The 23,569-nt window shown below is 37.9% G+C and overlaps 1 protein-coding gene across 2 annotated transcripts in view; it reads right to left on the bottom strand.

The window, feature by feature from the left end:
• ush2a (Usher syndrome 2A (autosomal recessive, mild)) overlaps positions 1-23,569 on the bottom strand; it is a 167,481-nt gene that overhangs the window by 98,517 nt on the left and 45,395 nt on the right. For both annotated transcript variants that reach the window (XM_077563122.1, XM_077563121.1), the window contains exons 30-41: positions 16,442-16,572; positions 10,726-10,852; positions 9,780-9,881; positions 9,371-9,559; positions 9,014-9,144; positions 8,638-8,917; positions 7,971-8,195; positions 6,333-6,413; positions 4,643-4,831; positions 3,194-3,334; positions 1,428-1,503; positions 773-858 (exon numbers count right to left, since the gene is read on the bottom strand). In XM_077563122.1, coding sequence (XP_077419248.1) covers positions 773-858; positions 1,428-1,503; positions 3,194-3,334; positions 4,643-4,831; positions 6,333-6,413; positions 7,971-8,195; positions 8,638-8,917; positions 9,014-9,144; positions 9,371-9,559; positions 9,780-9,881; positions 10,726-10,852; positions 16,442-16,572 — 1,758 coding nt within the window. The remainder of the gene's footprint in view (positions 1-772; positions 859-1,427; positions 1,504-3,193; positions 3,335-4,642; positions 4,832-6,332; positions 6,414-7,970; positions 8,196-8,637; positions 8,918-9,013; positions 9,145-9,370; positions 9,560-9,779; positions 9,882-10,725; positions 10,853-16,441; positions 16,573-23,569) is intronic.

Raw genomic sequence — 23,569 nt, 5'->3', positions numbered from 1 at the left:
GGTTTTCCACACTCTCTCAAATCCAAAATTAATCAAATTGCAGCACCAGAATAAATGCACTAAAATATTCCAGATTATTCCTTGTTGCCTTTGTGATTGTTTCTCTTGGTGTGTCACAGGCCCACTGCCCCTCTTGTGCATACTGTATAATTACTATGTCCATAATCCTTGCAATCAGTGTGAACATCAGACACATTATTAAACCAGTATGAATGATATGTCTCTTGCATTCATTGACCCAAATAGACACACACGCACGCGCACACACACACACACACTGTATAAAGTACGAATCTGAACGTTTACATTTAAATTCAAGATCGGGGATAATTTACTCTTATCAAATTCATTATATGAAGTCACTCGTGTGGCTTTATGTGAGGACATTCTTACTGTTGTGTGTTCGTATGCCTATGAGAGCTTCTGCATATTATAAATATTGTATGTCTCACGATGTCTTTATTTGCATCTCAAGTCTCAGTGGTGGCGTATGTGTTTTGTACCCTCTTTAAGTCTCTTTGGTGAACATTTTCAAGGCAAATTGTGCGTTGGCAATTGTGCCACGATTTCTTTGTTTCAAGTGTGTGTATTTTCAAGTGCTATTCCCATGGTAAGAACAGAGATGCTCGATCTGCTCTTTCAAATGCAAATAACCATCTCCATTTTGCTTTTCGTCACTCTTCCCCCTTTCTTTTTACACTAAGGCCGCGTCCCGAGGCTGAGACATGCATACACACTCAGGCACACACGTGCGTTATTGCTCTCCGCTTACCAGTAATGTTGTGGCGTCTCCCCTCCCCGCTGTAGACCATTTGGTTATTCTGATAGAGGCGGTATTCCATAATGACGCCATTGGGCCTATCAGTGGCACAAAAAAGTGAGATAGGAGCTATAAAAGAACATTATTCAGTAGTTAATGCTGTATAAAATATTGGCTTTTATATGCTATAAAATTATTCTTCATACATTTGGGAAATTGATCCAAAGGTTTAAAAAAAATGCAAGCAGAAGAGGATAGGATATACTGTACTGTAGGATTACATTACCTCCACCAAGACCAAATAATTGCATTGTTGTTTATTTATGTACTAACAACAACCCTTTAATTTTAGTACTGATCTAAAACAAAATGAATATTGAATAAATATTGGCGATAAAAGGTGGGTATCTATAAAAGTGTATGCGACACTAATGAAAATTAGGATAGCTTAGCATTGAGGGCAGTTTGCGCTCTAATGTGCGATATTCAAGGTACTTTTAGTTCAGTTTTTTTGCTGTACACTCCCAGCATGCATTAGCCAGTATGTGACATACTTGACCAACTATTAAATGCCCAGAAAGTCACTGACGTATAACATGAAAAAACAAGCAGCTAAAGTTGTGTACTGCATTGACGAAAGAACTGTGCGTTGAGGTGTGCATGTTACCTTGCTGGAGGTTTCCATGTGACGAAAAGAGCTGAGGGTGATGACAGTGCAGATGGAGCAGAAACAGCATCAGGAACTGAGGATAAAGAATGACCAATAATTTTCACAAGATCTATGGTTCTGGGCAAATGTGTGTGTCAGAAATGTTCAAGGACTGGTGTCACAAAAGATATACTGTATTTCAAACTCAAATTACAAATTAAAAGTTTTTGTCTTCAATGCACATTTGCTTCATTTTGTGTGACAAAAGAAGCCAGTGTTGTGGCAGGACAACTCGAGGCTGCTTCCCCATCTTTTGTTACACCGGCCCTGGAACTTTCCATCTGTTGTATAGTACAGGGTTTTTCCTGTGTACACAATTCTGAGGTGGCCACCTCCACCTTAATTGCTCGCCACCTCCAGCCTGAGTGACAATGTGATAATGAAGGAATGCTTTAACATGATAATAGTCATATTCTCATTGGAACTATTATTCTTATTATTGAAACATGGAATTATTATATGTTGCCTGAAAAAAATGAAAGTGAGTCAGTTGAATTTACAGAATACATAAACGTCATGGCACATGGTCAGGATTAAGGATGTTCAATACCACTTTTTTCCCGATCGATTCGCAACTCTTGAGTTGTCACTGCTACTGATATCAAATACTGATACCACTAGTAAATAAAATTCCCCACCCATAAATGACACATAATTTTAAAGAATGACCTATCTATCCCAATATATTATTTTTTCTTAAATTTGCATGAAGTTAATGGCAACTTTGCATTCATATCACTTCTAATTTCTTGTACCTGATCATAAAACGGCCACAGGAGGGCGGCTTATAATGGCATCGGTCACCGCCGTGAGTACCGATACCTTAAAATAAGACTGGCATTGGCACCAATACGATACCTGGTATCGGTAGTCACCCATCATAGTCAGGATGATTCCACCTGTGCCTCAATTTGAGCCAGGAAAAACCCTGATTACAAAATAATTTCAGTATCTACATACTGTACTTTGATCACTCGAGAGCTAAGTAAAATATATATTATGAATAGCATACTTTATTTGCCTGATGTCTTAGACTGATACACTTTCACAAAACTGTTTCAGAAGAATATGACAGAGACTGTAGTGGAATAAAAAATATATAATCCCATAATCCCCAAAGTCCCATTGCTAAAACTGTTTAATGTTTAAAAATCCTTCTGAACCTTAAGGGAAGTGAGTTAAATGTGTGTTGTGTTTGCACTATTGGATATGTTAATTTTCTAACTAACACTGTACAGCATCTTAACTCAAGATTCAGTGTAAAACAATACAAATCTTTTTTCCCCCCTCTTTTACTTCAAATTGATTTTTGCGACATCTGCGCTGACCCCAACTGTCACATTATCCCCCCAACAAGGCACACTGGTCCCACAGCAGATTAATGTAGAGGCTAAGAAACGAAGAAAAAAAACCTTTACTGTGCCACTCAAGAAAGCGACATAACTATTCTACGTGTCCTTTGCTCACTTGTAAAGTGTCTCATTCAATCCTGTATACGCCATTCCATTTGTCCTCATTTTCCGGCTCCTGTTTATTTCATTCGGATCTGTCACTCCTCCTTGTCCCCCCCCCCATATAAGTACAAATAACTCTGGAGACCAGATGTGTGTGTGTGTGTGTGTGTCTCTCTTTGGTGAAATGTAAAAAAGTAAAAAGTAAACTACAGCTAACAGATGGAGAAAAAAACATTCAGTTAATGTGTGTTTGTCTTACTGTCGTCATACCTTCCTCTGGGGTTTTGAGGACTGATCTCAAATCGGTAACATCGGAGTTGTCATTGCCAAGACTCTCTGTACAGCCAGTCACAGTGCACGCACTTACAGTGACCACATATTGAGTGGACGGAGTGAGACCGGACAACACACCTGGAAAAGAGGATAAGTGACTTTCATAGAGGAGTAATAATAGCAATAATAAATATAACAATATCTTTAACTAAAAAAAAATAGAATTGTTTAAAAGCATTCATTTATCTTTTTTTTCTGACAGGCAAATGTAGCATTACACGATCACTAACTTTCATTACCAAACAAACATATTTTATACAAAACTAAGCTCTCAGTCAATAGCTACTAAACATTACCAAAATAATTTGTGCCGGCCTGACTACATGTATTAAACTATCCCCTTGTGTGTTCCTTGTACTTGAAGCTGATGTCAACAGGTACTTTGATCATCAGCTCTCTGTGACGCTGTTGCTATGTAGAAGTACTGCAGTTGGCAAGCGGAGTGTCCTTTTTATTGTTTTTTCTGTCCCCATCCACTTTTTCACTGTTATCCCCACTCATCCTCAGTCAACCTCTACTTGTCTGATGGAGCCGCGCTCTCCCCCCACCACCCCTCCCCCCCCTCTCTTTGCCGCCCGTCTTTTAATTCAATTAAAGGCCAGGGCCCCACTCCACTGCCATTACACCCTCATTTGCGTTCTCTGTTTTCCAGCCGTTGGTGTGATTCCACAGTCAGATGTCGAGGCCATCATAAATTAACAAGAAGCCTTATCATGGTTGGACATTATGTCTGGCAAAGAGCGAGGGGAGGGGACACGGAGCTGATCGGGAGACACTGACAACGACTGGGACGGGCAAGCTCATCTTCATATTTGCCTGGAGACATGGAAGCGTGGACGAGACGGGGGACGAATAGCAGCGGCGGACGGCGTCATCATCATCGTCAGTGAAGATGAAGTGAAGAATGATCGAAAAATGAGAGAGAGTTGGAAGGAGCGATGCCAAGGTATGACATCATGGGGATAAGTCTTGAGTGTCTTGCTCCAAATGAAGGCAGTCTGCGAATGCTGGGGGCTCGCCAAGGAGACATTAACAAGTTTGTATGGGATGAAGAATGTGTGTCTGTGTTTATCAGGAAGACCGCGCAGTGGGTGAAAAGGACAGCGACGATGTGTTTTTACTGAAGGCCGATATACAATAAAAAGTTGTGACAAGAACATGCCCAGGGAAAAAAATGCCATATTAACTAAAATTTGGGTTGTAGTTCAAATACTTAAAATAAAATCTAAAGTGATTATAAGTGATGAAAAAATACTAAACAGCAGGTTTATCTACTTTTGCTATTACTCAAATCCCAACAGAGACTTTTTCAACCCAAAGTCTTGTAGCACAACATACACAAACATGATCTATTTTACATTTTCTTTATTACTCAGTTGTTTTTACCTGTGAAATTTCCATTCGCCAGGTATATAGATTTTACAGGTGGCATCTCTGGCTGCTCTCTTTTGTAGGCTCGCAACTCGTACCTGTCAATCACACCTCTGACATCACCAGTGGGTGGAACCCAGCTCACTTTGACACTGAAGCCATTCAAAATCTGCATTGCAGAGGGAGGTGGAACGGAGCTTGGTGCTAGGAAGTGAGAGATGGAGCTGATTATTGGATATGAGGAAAAGTACATTAGATAAAACTGTTTGTAGTAGCTAAAATTATTAAATAGTTAAAAAAAAAAATTTTTTTTTTTTAAAAAGACATTCACATTCCCTCCCCTGACTGATGAATTAGAAATGGTATTATCATTCTTCCTTTAAAAGAAAGCACAGTATACAAATTTATCAAAAGATTATCTTGACTTATGAAATCAGTAAAGGCACACCATGTGAGCATGTTCAAACACAATCATAACATTCAAAAGGGGCGGTTCAACAACTAAATTTTAATCTATCTTGGTGGGATATAATTAAGAGGTGTGTCTAAAAGCGTTTTCCATATAGCGTACATTACACAGAGCAATACACTGTGGTGAATGTGGGATAACAAAAAAATATACAAAAACAAGTCAAAACAACAGGTTGGAAGTACAAGAGGTTAAAGCAAAAGCTTCCCCCATCTTTACATGCTTTAATAGACCCACTAAATCATGCCTCCCATTAGCATAAATGCTATTTATGAGAGTAGTAACTTTTTCAGCGCTGATTTAATACAGCCACCCATTCATTCTGGGCTATATTTCACTGTAATCAACCTCCCTCCTTTTCAGCCGTACTCGCCTTCCCCTTCGGAACATGGCAGTAGGATCGTCTACTGTCATGCTCATCCTCTTCACTTCCTGTCTCCATCTATCTCGTCGTGTTTCTGTACATCTGTCACGAGTCTTCGCCTATTCTGGACCAGGACGATTTACAATGTGTTGACGAAATGTGGTGCAGAACAACTTGGAGAGAATACTAAAAGTGTATAACAGTTTTTGTTTTTTTTAATGCCGTCAAGCAGACCTTTTATCATTTGTCTGACATGCATTTCTTTAATGGAAAATACCTCTAGAATCACAAATTATTTTACGACTGAAGAGTAATTTCCTCACCGTGCCAATACTTCTTCTACACTTCCACTCCTGCCATGATTACTCAATCATTTTGCAGCTTTTTCCTCCATTTTCATTCTAGCTGTCCCCCCTCCATAAGCTCTCACCTTTGGCTCTCAATCCTCCAACCTCGCATCTTCCCGGGGTTCTTAATGTATTTATTAGCACATCTTTCCTCCCTCTCCTCCATTCCACTCAGTGGTCACAGCACACCAGACCTACCAGTGTATCGTTCACTACTAATGAGCAGCTTTATATTACACAAGGGAGAACCCGGGCCATTCTGGGTTAACAGCCTTTTACTGGGATGCCCTTTATAGTGGCTTTATCAATCTCTCATAGCGTCAGGCACATGTAATATCACTAGCCCTGGATGAGTCTCACATACTGTACACCGTGTAGTGCTTTTTCACCCTAAATCTCTTGAGAAACTCCAACAGGTGGGAGTAGTACCATTTGCCTTAAGTCACAGCAGGGCTGAAACATTTTGGTTGGGGAATGTGGGAATGTAAATCAAGTCAATAAATTACACACAGCAATATGTATTACCTTTGCCGCAGCTGCGTCCTCTCTGCCAAGGCGATGCTGCCCAGCCTCCTGTACCCAGAGCTATGATCCTGTACAAGTATTCTTATGTGTCAATGCACATGGCATGACGGGTTTGGGATTGGAATAAGAAAAAAAAAAAGTACATGGCAAAGATTAAAGTGCAATTCACTGAATCGATGTAAAAAAAACTATGCGTTTATAAATATAAATACAGGAGAGAATTTTAATAAAATGCAAACCATTGGTAGCATTCAATAACAGAGCAAAGTACATATTAAGTTCTGGAATCCTATTCTATATTAGATGGAAATATAAATAAAAGGTAAGGAAAAAAATATAAAAAGTAAGGAAAAGCCCATGATTGAAAGCATTCAGTGACAACACTAACCAAAGTGAGCAAAAATTATCAAAACACTGGACCTAATAAAAAAAATAATAATAATAATAAAAATAATAATAATAATAATAATAATAATAATAAAAATTAAAAAAAAAAGGGAGAACAATGATGATGACATGTCAAATGATCAATACTGAGCTCTCCCCAGAAAAACAAAAAAAACAAAAAAAAACACTGGACCTAAGTAGGATGGAAGCCACGGTATATTAACAGGGAATGTCTCTATTTGATGAAAGCACAGAGTACCTAGCGTAATTGCATAAGTGTTGATGAATAGAACTGTCACTTTTTTATAGCTTTTATCCAGTAGACAGAAATGTTTCTATTTTACACAAAATAACATCACAACCACAAATGACATGAGACTTGGCATTTAGAGCACAATGGAGTGCCTCCATTAACAACACCCTTTACGAGACAGGAAAAAAGGTTTCAGATGTTTAGGAGCTAGTCGATGATGATTAAAATAAAAAAAGTTTTCAGAATATATGCCAATCTAATGCCATACATCTTGATCCCGACCTTCATTTTAAGCTTGTTAATAATAAAAAGAGATAGAAAAAGTGCCAGATATTTGATCGTGGACAGCGTATTCTTTTGAAAACATATTTATTTGTCAGTTCCCTTTTGTGTCGCTGAGCTGGCCAGAATCCAGCGGCCTTCTTGGTGAGCCTCATATTCATTTGCCTCGACTTTGTCCCACACACGTTCAAATTTGCATTTTCAATTTTAAAACACAGCAAAGCAAAAAGTGCAGCGCTCCGCCTACAGCGCACACAAGGTCAAGTGTAATTTTGGAGAATGCATGTGTATGCGTGCGGGCCTTTCTGTGAAAGCCACGTAAATCTCCGCTCTCAGTAATGTTTATAGAGCAATGTCATGCTGAAAAAGCTTGATGTTCAAATGTTTTTTCAGAGGACCAAGGGAGCCTAGCTAACCCATAAAGCTACAGCATTTATCTGGAGTGGCTCAGTGCATACCTCGTATTGAGTTTATTTGTTTTGATGTAATACATGTATGAGATAAAAACCTGCAGTTGTCAAAAGAGTTGGTGACCTTCAAATATGCATGAAACATGCATCACATGTTCGCCACAGTAATTCACATTCCACTGAGGAGACTCTCTGGTAATTGTGAGCAACTGTGACATCATACTTCCCAAATGCACTCATCTTATACAGTCGACAGGTCAGGTCAGACAGAAAGAGTTGATGAAAAAGATGATTTGCAATTCTTACCCGTGAATGGCTGCAGACTGTAATCAAAGGCATGTGTCTCTCTACCAGTGAAGGCCAACACTGAATCATTGCCCCTGCAGTTGTAACGACTTTCACTGTTAGGACAGCCATCGAGGTAGATTCTAACAGAGCGTCCCGAGGCTACAGAGAGATTAACACTTTGACTGACAGGAGGGCTTGTTTTATCACTTTGAACGGTGAGGCCTCTTATGCAACCTCCAAAGCCTGCGAGGGCGAAAAGAGAGGAGAAAAGGATATTAGAATAAAGTTTCTGTCTCAATATTCTACCTTTTTTTTTTTTTTTTTTACAGATTATTGTTTTTTTAAATGAGTTTTTCTATTAACTCATTCACTTCCAGCCATTTTCCCTGGCACTCTCTCTCTCTCTCTCTCTCTCTCACTACTTTACTTATAATGCTTTTATACAGATAGAGTGAGATGATTTGGTTTTACACTCCAGATCGTTCCTCAAACTGACACCTTGAATCGTTCTTTTTGTTCTGTGTTAAGGTTTGGGAAAAAATATTGGTTCCTCTTAATTTGTACTCACTTTCACTAATCTGATATGCATGTTATTTGGTAAAATTTCATGATGAACTGTAAGCATTATAAATTTAATTATTGTGATCAAAGTTGTCTGATTCTTCGGGGCATACAAATATCTCACCGTGTCTGTGACTGTGGATGTCCAGAGCCCTGTGTTTGAGTTGAGGAGGCACCCCGCCCAGGTATAATGGTGAGTCAACCCTAAGCCTCCCCGCTGTTCCAGCTCCCCTCGTCTCCTCAGCCCAGTCATCGACAGCGGCCGAGATGAGTGAGCTGCGTTTCGCCAGTGAGAGCTGCTTCCAGTCTCCATCGCAGTAGCTAAGTCCCGCCCACATGCTTAGCGAAGTCACGTGACCTCCGGTGGAGAGAAGGAATGAAAGGAGACCGCCATTCAGCTCCACCTAAACATGCACATTAACAGAGGAAACATCACAATGGTGTGTATTATTTATATATCTGATCTATTTTAAGTAATATTTCAATGAGGCACAACTTACCAGAATATAGTCATCAGTTTGTGTGTTGTATGTAAAGAGCAAAAGTGCATTAAGTTGATCTGTTCTAAACTCCACTGAGATGTCAAAGTCCTTTCCCCCACTAAACACATCACCGTTTAGCTCCAGGTAACCTAAATACAAAAGAGAATAGCATGGACACATTAAGTAGATGCACTAAATAATCACCTACGGATCAGATCCAAAACTTGGTAGTGGATTAAATGTGATTGATATCCCCACTTAATATACTACTGACCTGCAAATCTCTGCTTCTCCAAGTATTAAAATGACAAATACGATAACATCACTCAAGCTACAAATCTGTACCATTATCAACAACAATCAACATTGTCCTACCATGACCCAGAAAATGGGCTCCATCCACCGTATGAATTGGGCATCCCTCCCAGCTTTCATAGGCTGACATTTTATTTGTGGCTTTTGTCCAGTCTAGAGATCTCCACAGCTCCGAGGGGCTGTCAGTCATCTTGAAACGCACGTCTCTCAGGCAACCGGAAAAACCCTGTCGCATCAGCCGGGCAGCCCCTGGTGGGCACAGACAAGAATAGAAGAAAATTTTACCTGTCACTCTTAAAAGGTTTTTCCAACGCGGGTTCTATGTCTAAAATACGCATCCAAAATTCAACATGCAGTTCAAGCCTTGACCTGAGAATGACCAGATGTTTACAAGGATGGTTACATTCAAATAAAATGCATATCATGCTAATTTTATTCAAATTCCGAGAGAGGGTGGAGTTTGACTCACCTGAATCTGTCCGCCGTAAAATTAGATCTTCCGGCAGTCCTCCAATGAAAACTCCTGTATTCTCACCAATTACAGTGCTGCCACTGGAGGCTGAAGACCTGCCTGGTATTGTAGAGCACATGTGCAAATGTGAGGGTATGTGTATTTTGGGGAGGGGGTAACAAACACAAACAGAGCAACATGTTGTTTTTTTAAGGCCATCAAATGCATTGCAGCAATGAGACAAAGTATGGATATAATAATATATCTTATAGTTTTCCCTTATTGTAGAGTATCAAATCTACATAATCATTAAATAGCAATATTAAGTTTTTCTGGTGTCAAGATATTGTTTATTTTGCATAAGAAGTTTTCCAGTTGCAAAAATATTATGAAGAGTCATCAATGAAAGTTTTGTGTATTGTATTGTGACAGACAATATGGTGCAAAGTATTAGGCAATATATGGTGGTAATACTGTAATGTGAGTAAGAGTAACTATGGAATTCCCAGCTTTAATTAGGTGTACTTCTAATTTCTTTGACGAAATAAATTGAAATTAAAGTGTAACATTTTATACATTAACCAGTCGCAATGTTAAACATAAGCTTCACATCTAATGAGCTACAAGACATGAGGTGCTGCAGTTGCTGTTAACAGTCCAGTGAAAATAGAGCAGCACAGACAAGTGGGTTTCCGCGTGTGTGTGTCTAGTTTGTGCGTGTGTGCCCACACGTCTAAATCAGTAGTTTCCTCCCCAGATTCATCAAAGAGTCGCTGGGATTAACCTGGTTAATACCTCAAAAAGTGGGAAATTTACACACACAGAGGCACATACACACAAATTATTTCTGCATCCTACGCTACATTACATAAACAGACTTGCATGTATACAGACACTTGCATTAAAAGACTTACACACCCACACAAACAGGCGATACATGCAGCGGTCTGTATGAACGTGTTACCTCTGTATTGATTGTTCACAACGATTGTTCCCACAGCCCCTCGCCTTGTTGCTACGACCTGGTGCCATTTTCCATCGTCGTAGCGACGACCCCCGTCCCCTTGTGCACTCACGGCGACCACTGAGCCCTACGCACAGCAGAAAAAGGACAAATAACATATTGTGTAACAACTTTTGGGATAAGAAGCCAAAAAGTAAAACAACTGTGTAGACTAGTCACTTTGTTGGGGTAACTCAATAATCTTGCTGTTAGTTGGCTGCTAGTGTTAATTTTATCTGCCATTTTTTTTATTCAGTCTCAGTTTTAGTCCAGTTTCAATCCAACTTGTTAGTTTTTATCATAGTTAGTCAACCTCATCCTATTTTTATTTAGTCGACAATAAATCTATCATTTTAGTCTTCATTTGAGTCTAAGAAAACAATTTTATTCGTCTAGTTTTAGTCAACAAAAACGGTCAACGTTTTAGTCAGGACAATCATTTAAACCCTGTATTTTTTTGCCCAGCAGATTATGTTGAACATTTCTGATCTAAAACTATTTCACATCAAATTTTCTCTCATCTTTTTATATGAAAAAAAAAACTTGACACACAATTACAGTACATATCAACAAGTGACTATTATGACTCCAGGGTAGGCTATGAGCTAGTAAATTAGCCAACACATTTATTAACATACTTATTAACATTATTGTTGGAACATTATAGCCATTAGATTAATAACACATTATAACTATAATTTACTTCTTCTTTTTTTTTAACCTTTCACCGCAAATCCATCTCCTGTCTATCCCATGTGTTTGTGCATGTTGCACTAGCTAGCTGCATATTTGAAAGGGGGTGTGTCACATGAAAGTGTCACAGTGACAGATTAGCAGATACAAGATTTTACAAAATCATATAATTTCGTCTCGTTTATGTTCATGAACTAAAATTAGTCCGTAGATTTGAGTCCAGTTTTTATTAAGTGAAGTATGTTTGCGTCTCGTCTGTATTAGTCGCCGAAAATTCATACTGATTTAGTCCCAGTTATTGTTTATTAATAAAGGTTTAGACAGTGAAAAATGTGTGTTGACGAAATTATTATTGTTTAGTTTTTGTTAACGAAATTAACACTATTGGCTGCTTTTCTCATTAGCCACACACAAAGTCAGACACACTAAAAATGTGAGTTTGCACAAGTTCTACTTGCAATGGTAATTTTTCAGCTCAAAACTACAAACTGGACTAAATTAATTTATTCGATTTCTTTTGTAAACAGTCTTAATAGCAACAGTCTACATGGTACTTGCAATCAATGCTCATACATGTAAAATCACAATAAGAACACTCCAGTGTCGCCATTAAGTCTGACATCATTGTTGCGATCAGCTTTTAGTAAGTTAGAGACAAGTAATGTAGTAAAACATGAGCACCAGATCAGTAAATGCTCACAAAAAAACTCACTGACAGCACAGGGGCCCACACAAACAGTGATGAAGATTTAATGATGGGATCAATAAATGTATGAATGCCAAAGTATATCAGCCTGTGGCATCTTTACAACCAACGCTAGCTGGCTCTTCTTAACAAGACAGCAGGCTAAGAGGTGCGCTGTCTCAACCTCACTTTTGTAATAGGAGACACAGCCAGACCAAATTCATGCCAATTAAATACTCAACAAATGCTAAACAACTCTCACTGTTGGTGCCCTTGAGTAAGTCATTACAAGAATTAACTACACTGGAGGCCGAGCTCTACTTGATTGATAGATTAAGGCCTAAAATATTAGAATGCAAAAATCAGACAGTAGAGGGATCAATAGTTTTAAGCATACAGTTTGAATCAACTGCTTGTCTCATAACCAACAACTGACAATGAACAACAGCTTGGAACATCAAATGGCATCGTTTTAAAATACTTTTAAAGAAACCAACAAGAACACCTGCGAACATGTAAGAAACAGAAATTGGTGTTAATTTGCTTACCAAAGCACTTAATGCCATCTGTTGCGTTGATCGCCGGATCACAAATATTAGTAGTCTTATTTTATCAGCCTCTTAAATTACCTGTTAAGCAGTTAAGGTATTGTCATAGTTTAAAAACATCTTTAAAGAGGAAGTCAAGTAAAAAATGTTCTTAACAATAATATATATTTACAAGTCTAATAAATAGGGCATTCTGATTAATATTGTATTTGTGGAAAATGAATCAAAATCCACCCAATGTTATTCATCTCGGGGGCGGCCATTTTGCCACTTAATGACAACTGGAAATTATATTGCAGTTGCTCAGGGTTGCTCAGGTAAAGACCAATCACAGCTCAGCTTCAGAAAACAAGTGAGCCATGATTGATTGTTACCTGTATTTTGAATTCAACAATAAAGTGGTTAACCAGGATGTTAAAAATGCATGACACGACTTTGTCAGCAATTTATGCTTACACTTGCATGACAGTTAAACATGTTAAAGATCCCTTACACTCATGTGCATATTTAACACAATGGTGACAGCTAAATTTAATTTATTGAATACAAATATAACATATTTTGTACAAACTTTATGACAATATGTGTGTGTGTGCTTTTCTGCTTACGGTCTATTTCCGAAGGAATAAGAAAATAGTCAGCCAAAATACAAGATCAGTGGGTGTAAATGCACATGCAGTAAGCAGGTATCTCATACTTTGTAGTACACCATGTTTGTCATGTAGGCCCTTCATAATCATATCACTAGCCTATGAGTCATGCTAAATTACACACCGTGCACTAGTAATCCCATTAGGCTAGCGCAACAGGCTAATAGGGAAAAGTAATGGGCCAGGATGTATGTATGTAGGGGAACACCAATAAACCGTGAGACTAATCCCGCTGTTAATTATCCCAAACTAACCCTAAACAAAAGAGTCAGCCGAGTTGCAGAAGAAACACGCACACTTAATCATGCATACAGCGGCACATAACTAGTACTTTATTTACAATTTGATAAATACATTTAGTTACAAGTACTGCATGGATACTGATGAGGAAAGGATTTACTGTATGCGCCGTATGCATGTTTTTGTTTGAGAGCCTAATTAGATGGTGGCCGCATGGAAATATGTGCAATCATCTGCTATCATTGCTTTCATCATCCAAGTCATTGACTCTTCAACCCCTCTACATGTGTCTGTAAGGATGGATAAGGGAAGAGAGGCTGTGTGGGTGTGTGTGAGTGAGTGTGTGTGTGTGTGTGTGTGTGTGTGTCTGTGTGTGTGTGTGTGTGTGTGTGTGTGTGTGTGTATGTGTGCTCACGCAAGGGTGCAAAGCTTAATTAGCTTGCAATTGGTATTCACGCGTGGTGACTGCAGGGAATGAGTTAATTGCAGTCCAATTCAAACGTTGACACACTTTTAAAGTTTTTCCCCCCCTCCCTCTCGCTCCATCTCCCTGACAGAACGCAATGAGCGGGCTACAGATCACATTTATAAGATGAGAGCAGGCGAGAGAAGAAAAGACAGACGGAGACAGAAGAGTGGAGAAGAGGTGGATCAGGGAAAAAAAAGTGTTGAAGGTGAGCAAACATGTCAAGTGAGCAGAATTTGATTTTATACTATGAAACACTGACTTAAATGCACACTAATGAAATTATTATTACTTATAGTCCTGCTCACTATTATTGGCACCCATGAAGGTAAAGTACATAATGTGGAATATCTTCTGAAAAAAATTGTTAACTAAAACATTTTATTTTTTTATAGAGAACTTGTGTTTCATCTGAAAGACCAAATGATTAAAAAACTATTTAAAACAATAAACAATGGGGGTAAAAAATAGAAAACTTAAAACATCCTCCGTCACTGGTATTGGCACCCTTTCCTGTAAATCAGTATGGAAACACATTGTGACTCACCTTTGTTAAAACACTAATGAGAATTCCCTGTTCTAAATTGTCTCTGCCCAATTGACATGAATTAACCAATGAAGGATGACTTTGATGTTTTAAAAAGCCACCTGTTGTCCCCTTTTCCTTTGTCACAATCATCAAGACAAAGGAGCTATCTGAGGACATCAGAAGTGCTATAATTCGCAAACACAAGACTGTCAAAGGGTATAGAGCCATCTCCAAAGATTTTGGTAGCCCTGTTTCAGCAGTGCGTAATGTTATTAAGAAGTTTGACGAGCATGGAAATCTCAAGAACATCCATGGACATGGAGGGACGACAGAAATTGATGACTAGTGGATAAGTGGATAAAACACCACGTTAAACATCCAAAGACCTGAAAGCCAACCGGGAAGAGTCTGGGATCATGGTTTCAAGAAGTACCATATGCCACACACTGAAACAAAAATAGGGCTTCATGGGCAAAGACATAAAAAAAGAATAACTTTTGCCAAAGAGTACCTGGACAAACCACAATTCTTTTGGGAAAATGTTCTGTGGACCGATGAAACAAAAATGGAGCTTTTCGGCAATGCACGCCAACAGTTTTATGACAGACAGCGCAATGAAGCTTCCAAGGAAAAGAACACCCTCCCTACAGTTAAGCATGATGGAGGATCCATAATTCTGTGGGGCTGCTTTGCTGCATCTGGTACTGGAGGCCTTGATTGTATCACGAGAATCATGAAATCAGAAAATTATCAAGACATTCTAGGGAGACATGTCCTATCAAGTGTTGAGGCAACTTGCTTTGAGTCAAAGGTCATGGGTCCTCCAGCAAGACAAAGACCCAAAGCACACATCCAAAAGCAAACAAGAATGCTTAAAAAGGAAAAAAAATACTGTTTCAAAATGGCCAGCAATGACTCCTGATTTCAATCCGATTGAAAATCTTTGATATGAGCTGAAATGTGCCATTGGGAAAAGAAACCTGCAAACATGCAAGAGCTTCAACAATTTGCAAAGGAAGAGTGAGGGGAAATACCAGCGGAGAAGTGCAAGAAGCTTAGAGACGGATATAAGAAGTGTTTGGAAGCTGTCGTCACTGCCAAAGGGTGTGCAACCAAATATCAAAGAGGGGTGCCATTATTGCTGCACATGCTGTGATTTCTGTTTCTTTAGAATTACAAGTTGAAAAACAATTTCCTTTGTGGAATTACTTTGGACATCCAATTAAAAGGTCTTGATGATATACATTTGGTACATACACAAAAAATGAAGGGCTGCCAATAACATTGAGCAGGACTGTTTGTGACTAGTTTTCAGTGGTGAGAGCTGTTTCTTACAAGATTTGCTCATGTTGGGTAAGTATGGTAACTAAAACATGAAAAAATCTGATATGATGGAGTGTAGTTCAACATCAATGCAAACTAGACTAAGTGCAGTTCCTGGAAAATTGTGTGGGAATGCTGAAAGCTGAATGCTAATAGCTTTATGCTTATGAAATAAATTGAGATATAAATTATGAAATGGTGACCTCCTGGTAACGGGAAAATGCACTTTACCATCTGTGCCACCGAGCAGTATCAGACTGCCTGACCTGGTAATGATGTTAAGTTATATGTATGGAAGTGGGCATGGAAAGTGATACTGTAAGTATGTGGAATCAGACAATAAATACCCCGGGAGGCGTGAATTTTTTAAGCAAGTTGAAATTTGAACAGTGTAAATAAGAAGTATTATGTGGGAGTTGTTTGATGCCAAAAAGGTGAGGAGAATAAAAATCACAACAACATATGTGGGAATGCTTCTACAATATTTAACCAGTGTTATCTTACTGGTATATTCTTAATGGTGAGAAAAAAAAGTGTCCAAACCTGAGGGTCAAATAAAAAGTAGAGTCGTCCATTTTTAATCTGAAGGGCCAGGAATTCTTCCTGATTTCCAGGAGACAGGGCACAGAGCAGCAAGCCATCTGGAGAGTGAGTCTTGAAACTCAATTCCACACCTGAAGTAAAGTAAGATAAACATAGTGAGAGTTTTGTGATCATAGTAAATGTATAGTCTTTTGCAAAAAAAAATAAAAAATTCATATTTAACCACATTGGGAAGTCAAAGCAATGTTGTGCGAATTTATGTTGTGTTATTCAGTACTGTATTCTAAAACTGTTTCACAACTAGATGAAAAATATTCAAACACACAAACACATTCATTTATACTTCTTATTAAATCTCCATCAAGCTCATGATATCCCAATTACACCATACCTCTAAGCTGACTTCATTTTCTTTATAAGCCAACTGTCGAGGATAATCTTACCACTAAGATACTTTGGGAAACATGAAGCTCTGAGGGACGAGCCTCAGAGGACAGACTTGATTCCACTATTTTAACAGATCTTACTTGTAATCTCTTGCTTTTATCTATAAAACCAAAATCCTCCAAAGATTTTTGGCTCCTCCATCCCACCTCAAATGCATCACATTACTTTTCATACCAATCCTCTCCTTCACAGTGATGGCCTAAGAAAGTGAAGGCAAACAAGAAATTCCAAACTTTGTTTGCTGTTTCCACTTAGTGTACTTGTAGGGATCTACTTTTAGAGAGCGGGTGAGAAGCTTGCTCATCAGGGAGGGGCTCAGAGTAAAGCCACTGTTCGTCTTTTCAGTTGTCTTAATTGTATGACTTCAGGGGTATTTGCTTTATATAATGTTTCTGCAGGTATCATCAAATATAATTTAATGCTCTTTAATGCCATTTCGTAATGCAACTTTGTACTTTGTACTGCATATACACACACGCGCACACATATACATACAGAAAATACATATACAGTATGCATAATATGCTGTACTGTACATATTAGGGCTGTCAGTTGATGAGAATTTTTAATTATAACTAATCGCATGATTTTTGTAGTTAACTCATGATTAATCATAAATTAATCACACATTTGATCTATTCTAAGTGTGCAATAAAATATCCTTTTCATTTTTTTCCATACTCTTGTTAATTAACATAAAAGTGAACAAATATGGTTAGCAATTACAAATGTGGTTTTATCTTTTAGTTCATTGATACAGTAATTTTATAGCATTGCGTCATTTTTGTGTTGAGGTAATTTTATGCCATAAGGTGGCATTAGTGTTTTATGTTGGACCTTGGTGACAGTAACCGTACATTTTTATTTTCAAATTCAGAGCAACTTGTATTTGGAACATGGAGCCACTTGTGGACTCCAGGCTTTTCATGTTCATTGTCAAATACAACTAATCATTGGTCCCCACAAAATACATATATTTTTATCCTTATTACTAAATAGTGTTATAGTGATACCTTTGCACGTTGTTTGCAAAATTAAGTATTAACAACAATTGTATTTCAATTTTTAATGCCTGTCAATATCATATTTAATACTGTTTAGAGGTTCCACAGCAGTACTTTTTACTACTTTAATAAGCAATGTGCAATATTTAATAAGACTTCAGCATGATTTTCTTTTTGTTGAAAGGCACATAAAAATGTCCAGTTCCTCCTGAATGCACAAAACGTCCTCAGTAAGAAGAAGTCTCTTCTTTCTCTTTGACACATGTTCACACACAAGAATTCCTCCAGCATGCTGAGCTGTCATGTACTGATGGATCCGAGATCCGGGAATCTTAATCCACTACTAGGTCTACAGCTTCATGAGTGCGTCTATCAACGTGTGTGCGTATGGTTCTCTGTAGGGAAAGTAACTGTGGGAAGATCTCAACAGTTGAATCGAAAAAAGTTCAAGGTTCACCAGGAGCAAAACAATTGAGAGTGAATTCACTTAACACGCAGCAAAGTCAAACTGTTACATAGACACATCAGGATGAATGCAGATTAACCATTTCCAGATTGTTATAACACATTTCTGAAAAGGAACATTCTCTCACTAGCTGCACTGTTAGTGCAGTTTTATACCACAAAGTCTAATGTTGCCACTTCTGTAAAGGCATATTTTCTTCTAGAACCTTTGTATTGATCTCACTAGGTTGTTTCGATGTATCTAATTTTAAAAGCTTTAATTCTGGGCTTAGTCTACAGAAGACAATATTGAATTGTATTAATACGGGACAAAAAACAACATTTCCCCTCAAATCACGTCAAATGTATTGTTCCATAAAAGAACATTTAGACATGCCCCCTACTTAATTCAAAGATTTGTTTTAATGCTGACTGTGATGTCCTTACTGACTTGTGTCGCTCTTGAATGTTTTATAACCACATGTACATGTACAGAGTGCACAATATGCATCGAAGACAAAATCAAAAATTCCTTGCATTTGAACATGCGTTGTGTACATCAAGCAGGCATGTGTCATTTACATTGCTGACCTTGTCAATGCAGAGAAGAGTGAAGTCATGACAGATACCTGACATTATATTACTCCTCTTTAACCTTCCCTCGATACGCTCCTGATCTCTTCCCTTTGCTTTTAACCTTCGTCCTTTTCTTCTTGACCTCTTTAGCATTTCTCTCTCTGTCTTCCATATATATTGATATCTTTCTTTTTTGCATTTCAATGTATTTTATTTTTCATTTTAAACCCTACCACTACAGTGACAGTCTCCATCAAAATTTAGTTTGCATCTCGTTTCTTTCCTGATATTGACACTATATATAAGTACACTTGCACCGTCCAAAGATAAGTATAATAAATTCTGCCTTTAAAAAGAATGAAGAACGAATACTGCAATGATCAGTTTTGACTGGCATTGCCAGACAAAAAAATTCAAAAGTGTTTATTACAGTGAAATTCCCGCTATTCATGGATGATAAGGACCAGCCTGCGAACAGCAAACCTCCATGAATAATTGATGCTTCTCTAAAAGTGATTAGAATTGCTCATATTGATAAATAAAAATAGGACAAACTATCCCATAACACTTATTATTATTTCAAATGCTGCTCCTTCACATTGTATTGTGAAGATTGGCGAAAGTTTTTGCACAATCCCGCCAAGGTAATTACACTATATTGTTATTCAACAAATCAATTAGTCCCCACTCATAAAACATTTTCTGTTTTTGTCATTGAATTGAACATTTACAAGTATGTATTAAAATGATTGTGTGTTTATCTGCTAGTTTGGGAGGAACAGACTGTCAACACATGCTCAGGAAGCTTCAAATGTACAGCAGCTAAGTAACACTCATGCTCGTGCTCAGCATTACTTCCCTGGGATTCCCCCCAGGACTTGTGCTACTTCACACTGACAACCACTTTGGAGCCATCAACAAACAGACCTGAGCACGCATCATGACAGGCGTCTGTGCTACACACAAAAACACAGACACACAAAATCAGCTGAAATATTTTACGACAAGGATTCAGCTAATTGGAAAAGACTTACCACAGTCTCGTCAAAAGTATCTGGGAGCACAGCGTTTAAGGGTGCTTTCACACCTATGGCAGTGTAGTGACCGAAGGGTCACTAGTAGACTTTTCCGCTGTTGACATGTCCTTGGGCAAGACACTGAACCCTAATTTTAACTTGTAAAGAGATTTGGAGATAGTGTAGAAAGAAAGCTATATAAGTGCACTCCATTTATCATTTTGCTATTTTCCTATTCCATAGTTTACTTCCTTTGGTAGAAATCAAAAATCCATTTGGAGCACATTGCATGTGAGAGTAATCAATTTTTATTATTGGTCAATGCTGTTCAATTCATTTATTTTTGCATTAAAAAATATTGTCATTAATGATTATCACAATCTAACAAGAGATTTTAAAATGTGTAACGATACCGCTTCAATGCTATAGTTGCGCATATTGTTTCCTATATTGTTAAATGTTTCTGCTCTCTGTGTCTCAGTAAACGAACGAGATTGTGTGTAATCATCTAGCCAACATAACCTGAATAACTCCAGTCATGTTAGCTCTTTGCTGGCATTAATCAGAGCTTGGCGTATTAATGAGAGCGCGGCAGCTAGCTAATTACACCCATAGATTCTGCTGCAGCCCATTAAATATACAAATGACAGAATTAAAGAGCCCAGCCTCTTCTGATTAATCTTTAAATGGGGAAAAACTAATGATGTCTGTGCAAACTTTCCTTTCACACATTTCTCCCCTCTCCTCTCAACATCAATGCCTGGCAATCAATCATATTAATTAGGGGGAAATAATTTGTATCATTTAACATTTCCCTCTTTCCTGCTCAGTCACTCCAGTGGTGCTGCAAGACTGTACTGTATTAAACGTGACTGGAAATGATCCAAGTCTATTTGTTCCAGCATGCGCTCTTTCTCTCTTTTTTTTTCGAACCAATGTTTGTGATGTTTCATTTCTCTTCATTTAATGAAGGCTGAAGAAATACATCTGGATTAGCTAAAATATGAGGATGCATTATAATCAGCCCCTTTCAGGCTCAAATACCGAAGAAATACAAATGAGGAGAGAGAACTGCATAATCTGTTTTAGAGCCAGTGTCCATTTAAATCCATTATTTCTCTCGGTGTAATGTATTCCACACATTTCCCTTCACCGATAAAAGTACAAGTAGCAAGTCACATCATGGGAATTTTATGTAGAGATGCATCATAGAAAAGATGAATGGACTAACATGCATTTATGGAAACAAGCACTTAGTGGGTATTCATATCAGTGCACTAATTGCATATACTTATAATCCTCTTTTAGCTAAAGTAAGATTCACTGTGGTACATACTAACCTTAAGTACCCCAGATTCATTCAGGATTAAGAAGCATCGTTAATCACAATTGAAAAGAATCATTTTATGGACTCGAGCTCTCCTATCACAATAATAGCATATGAAAAACAACCTACTCTGGTAAAAAAAAAATCATTTACTGGCCAATAACTGGAGGTCATAGGACATAGGAGTAAAGATGTAAAGAATATATATTGTATATTTTTGAAAAAAAAAACATTTTGCATGCAAGGTATTGACCCTGCTCAAAGATGCCTTGGTGGGTTTATTCGGAAAGGAGATAATAGACACAGACTATGAACAATATAAGAAAAAAAAAGCATTGCTATCTTCAGAGTGCCCATAATACTGTGGCTCTAGTTGCCATTCGAATGGGACGCCAGGCAAGTCTTTGTATGTAAAAGTGTTTAAAAAAAACACACACACACACACAATACAGTATATGGCAATCCAAAATGTGACAACTGTCAGTGCACAGAGTTACTTGGTTTCCGCAAGGCATCAACGATTGACGACTCTCTCCTCTGTGATCAATTGACTCTCGAGGGGGCATTACACTGCATTACATTCATAATCCAATTTGTCTTTGATTTGTTCGCTGTTCCGTGCGCTTCGATGGGAATAATTGTCTGTAGATGATGCTATTAGTATTGATGGTTGTAAGAGGGTGATGGTTTGAGGACTGCTGACACATTGATGGTCCAGAATAGATCCGGTCTGAAAGTGATTGTCTGATCCATTACCTTTTATGAAGAAGAAGATTGAAGCAGATTCCACTCAGAAAGAACAAGTAAGTTTTCTTTGTGAGCATGATGCATGGGTTAGGACAAAATGAAAAGTAACAAGGTTTTTAGTGTTGCTTAGAAATAGGCCGAACCTGTGATAAGGAGCTCAAATATAGTTTGTAAGGGTTGTCTTGAACTGATCACGAGTTGAAATCGGGCTCAGTCAGGTGATTTTTACCTGACTGGCCATCAGATGAAAAAGATCGGATTTGTAAGTGTCATTTTCAAAGGTTACAAAGCGAGAAAATAAATCCGGAGGTACAAATATTGTCAAATTGAAAAGCAGTAGCTTAGTTTTATATCACAATTTCAGATTTATATGGTGTTTTGAAAAAGATTAGGCAGAAATGAATTCTACATCCTCAACTTTTTAAGCCTGGGTGTACAGCACCTATTTTGGTTTTCAAATATGAGCCCCTCTAAAAAGTAGACCGCTCATTATCTTGCTTGAGTTGAGTTGATTGACAACAACAAAAAGTCGGCAGGTGACGAGACTCTGCCCGATGATGTTGCTTCTCGCCGAAATACAACATGTGCACACGTAAATATCTGATGCAGTGATCCAAAACGTTAGGCTGCCGTCTTGGGACAAATTTTCAATTTTAGCTATGGAAAGTTGAAGAACATCCACGCTAACACTAACCTGGCATCAGAACAGGATCATGGAACCATCAGATTTTTTTTATTTTTTATTTTTTAAATGCCCATTAAATTGGTCATTAATTTTCTCCAAAGCCAATTTCAGCAATATTAAATCAAATACCTGTCACCGGGTTAAAAATATGAACAACAAAGAACAAAGTTGCAATACGTTGATGCAGGGCAGTGGACAAGCTTCGGATGGCACAGAAGAGCTTTTGCCACTCAAATCGCACTGATTAGTATCAGCAGTCATTAATTATGAGCGTCAGACTGGCTGATGTTCTCAGATGAAGCAGAACATGTTTGGCTGAGCAGCTCAACCCTCTAATGATGCTGGTAAACAGAAAGATAATTGTCCTTTAAGATGACTGCAGAAGTCATGCTAAAGGATTCATGAGAAGAATGCCTTAATGCAGAGTAATTAGTCATATTTTTTTTTTATTATTATTATTATAAAAAAAACACTAAAGCCAGTATACATGATAGCATCTAAGGCTTGAATGAGGTGCTCAAATCCAATTTAGTTTCTAGAGCTTAAGAGTTTTGGAGATTTTATATTTATATCATGCATTATGTGTGATGTGACATATACAGTCCTCACATATGACACTGTATGTATACATCACAGTTCAAGCCTTAAACTTTAAGGTTCAATGAACACATCCATTGTTCTCAGATGTCCAAAATGCACCAAAACAACAAGTGTCATCACTTGGAATATACCACATTAAATAATGAACTATTTTCCATATTAACACCTCTATATCCTGCATTCCTAATGCACAATTTTTAATTAATATTTCATATACATTTCATTTTTACTATATTTAAAATGTAAAGGAAGTGATTTAATGTATTTGTTTGTGGAGGCGCG

The sequence above is a fragment of the Vanacampus margaritifer genome, chromosome 4 (assembly GCF_051991255.1).
Source record: "Vanacampus margaritifer isolate UIUO_Vmar chromosome 4, RoL_Vmar_1.0, whole genome shotgun sequence".
In the NCBI taxonomy this organism is placed as follows: Eukaryota; Metazoa; Chordata; class Actinopteri; order Syngnathiformes; family Syngnathidae; genus Vanacampus; species Vanacampus margaritifer.
Note: the sequence above shows the minus strand (reverse complement) of the source record. Positions and strands in the feature narration are given on the sequence as shown.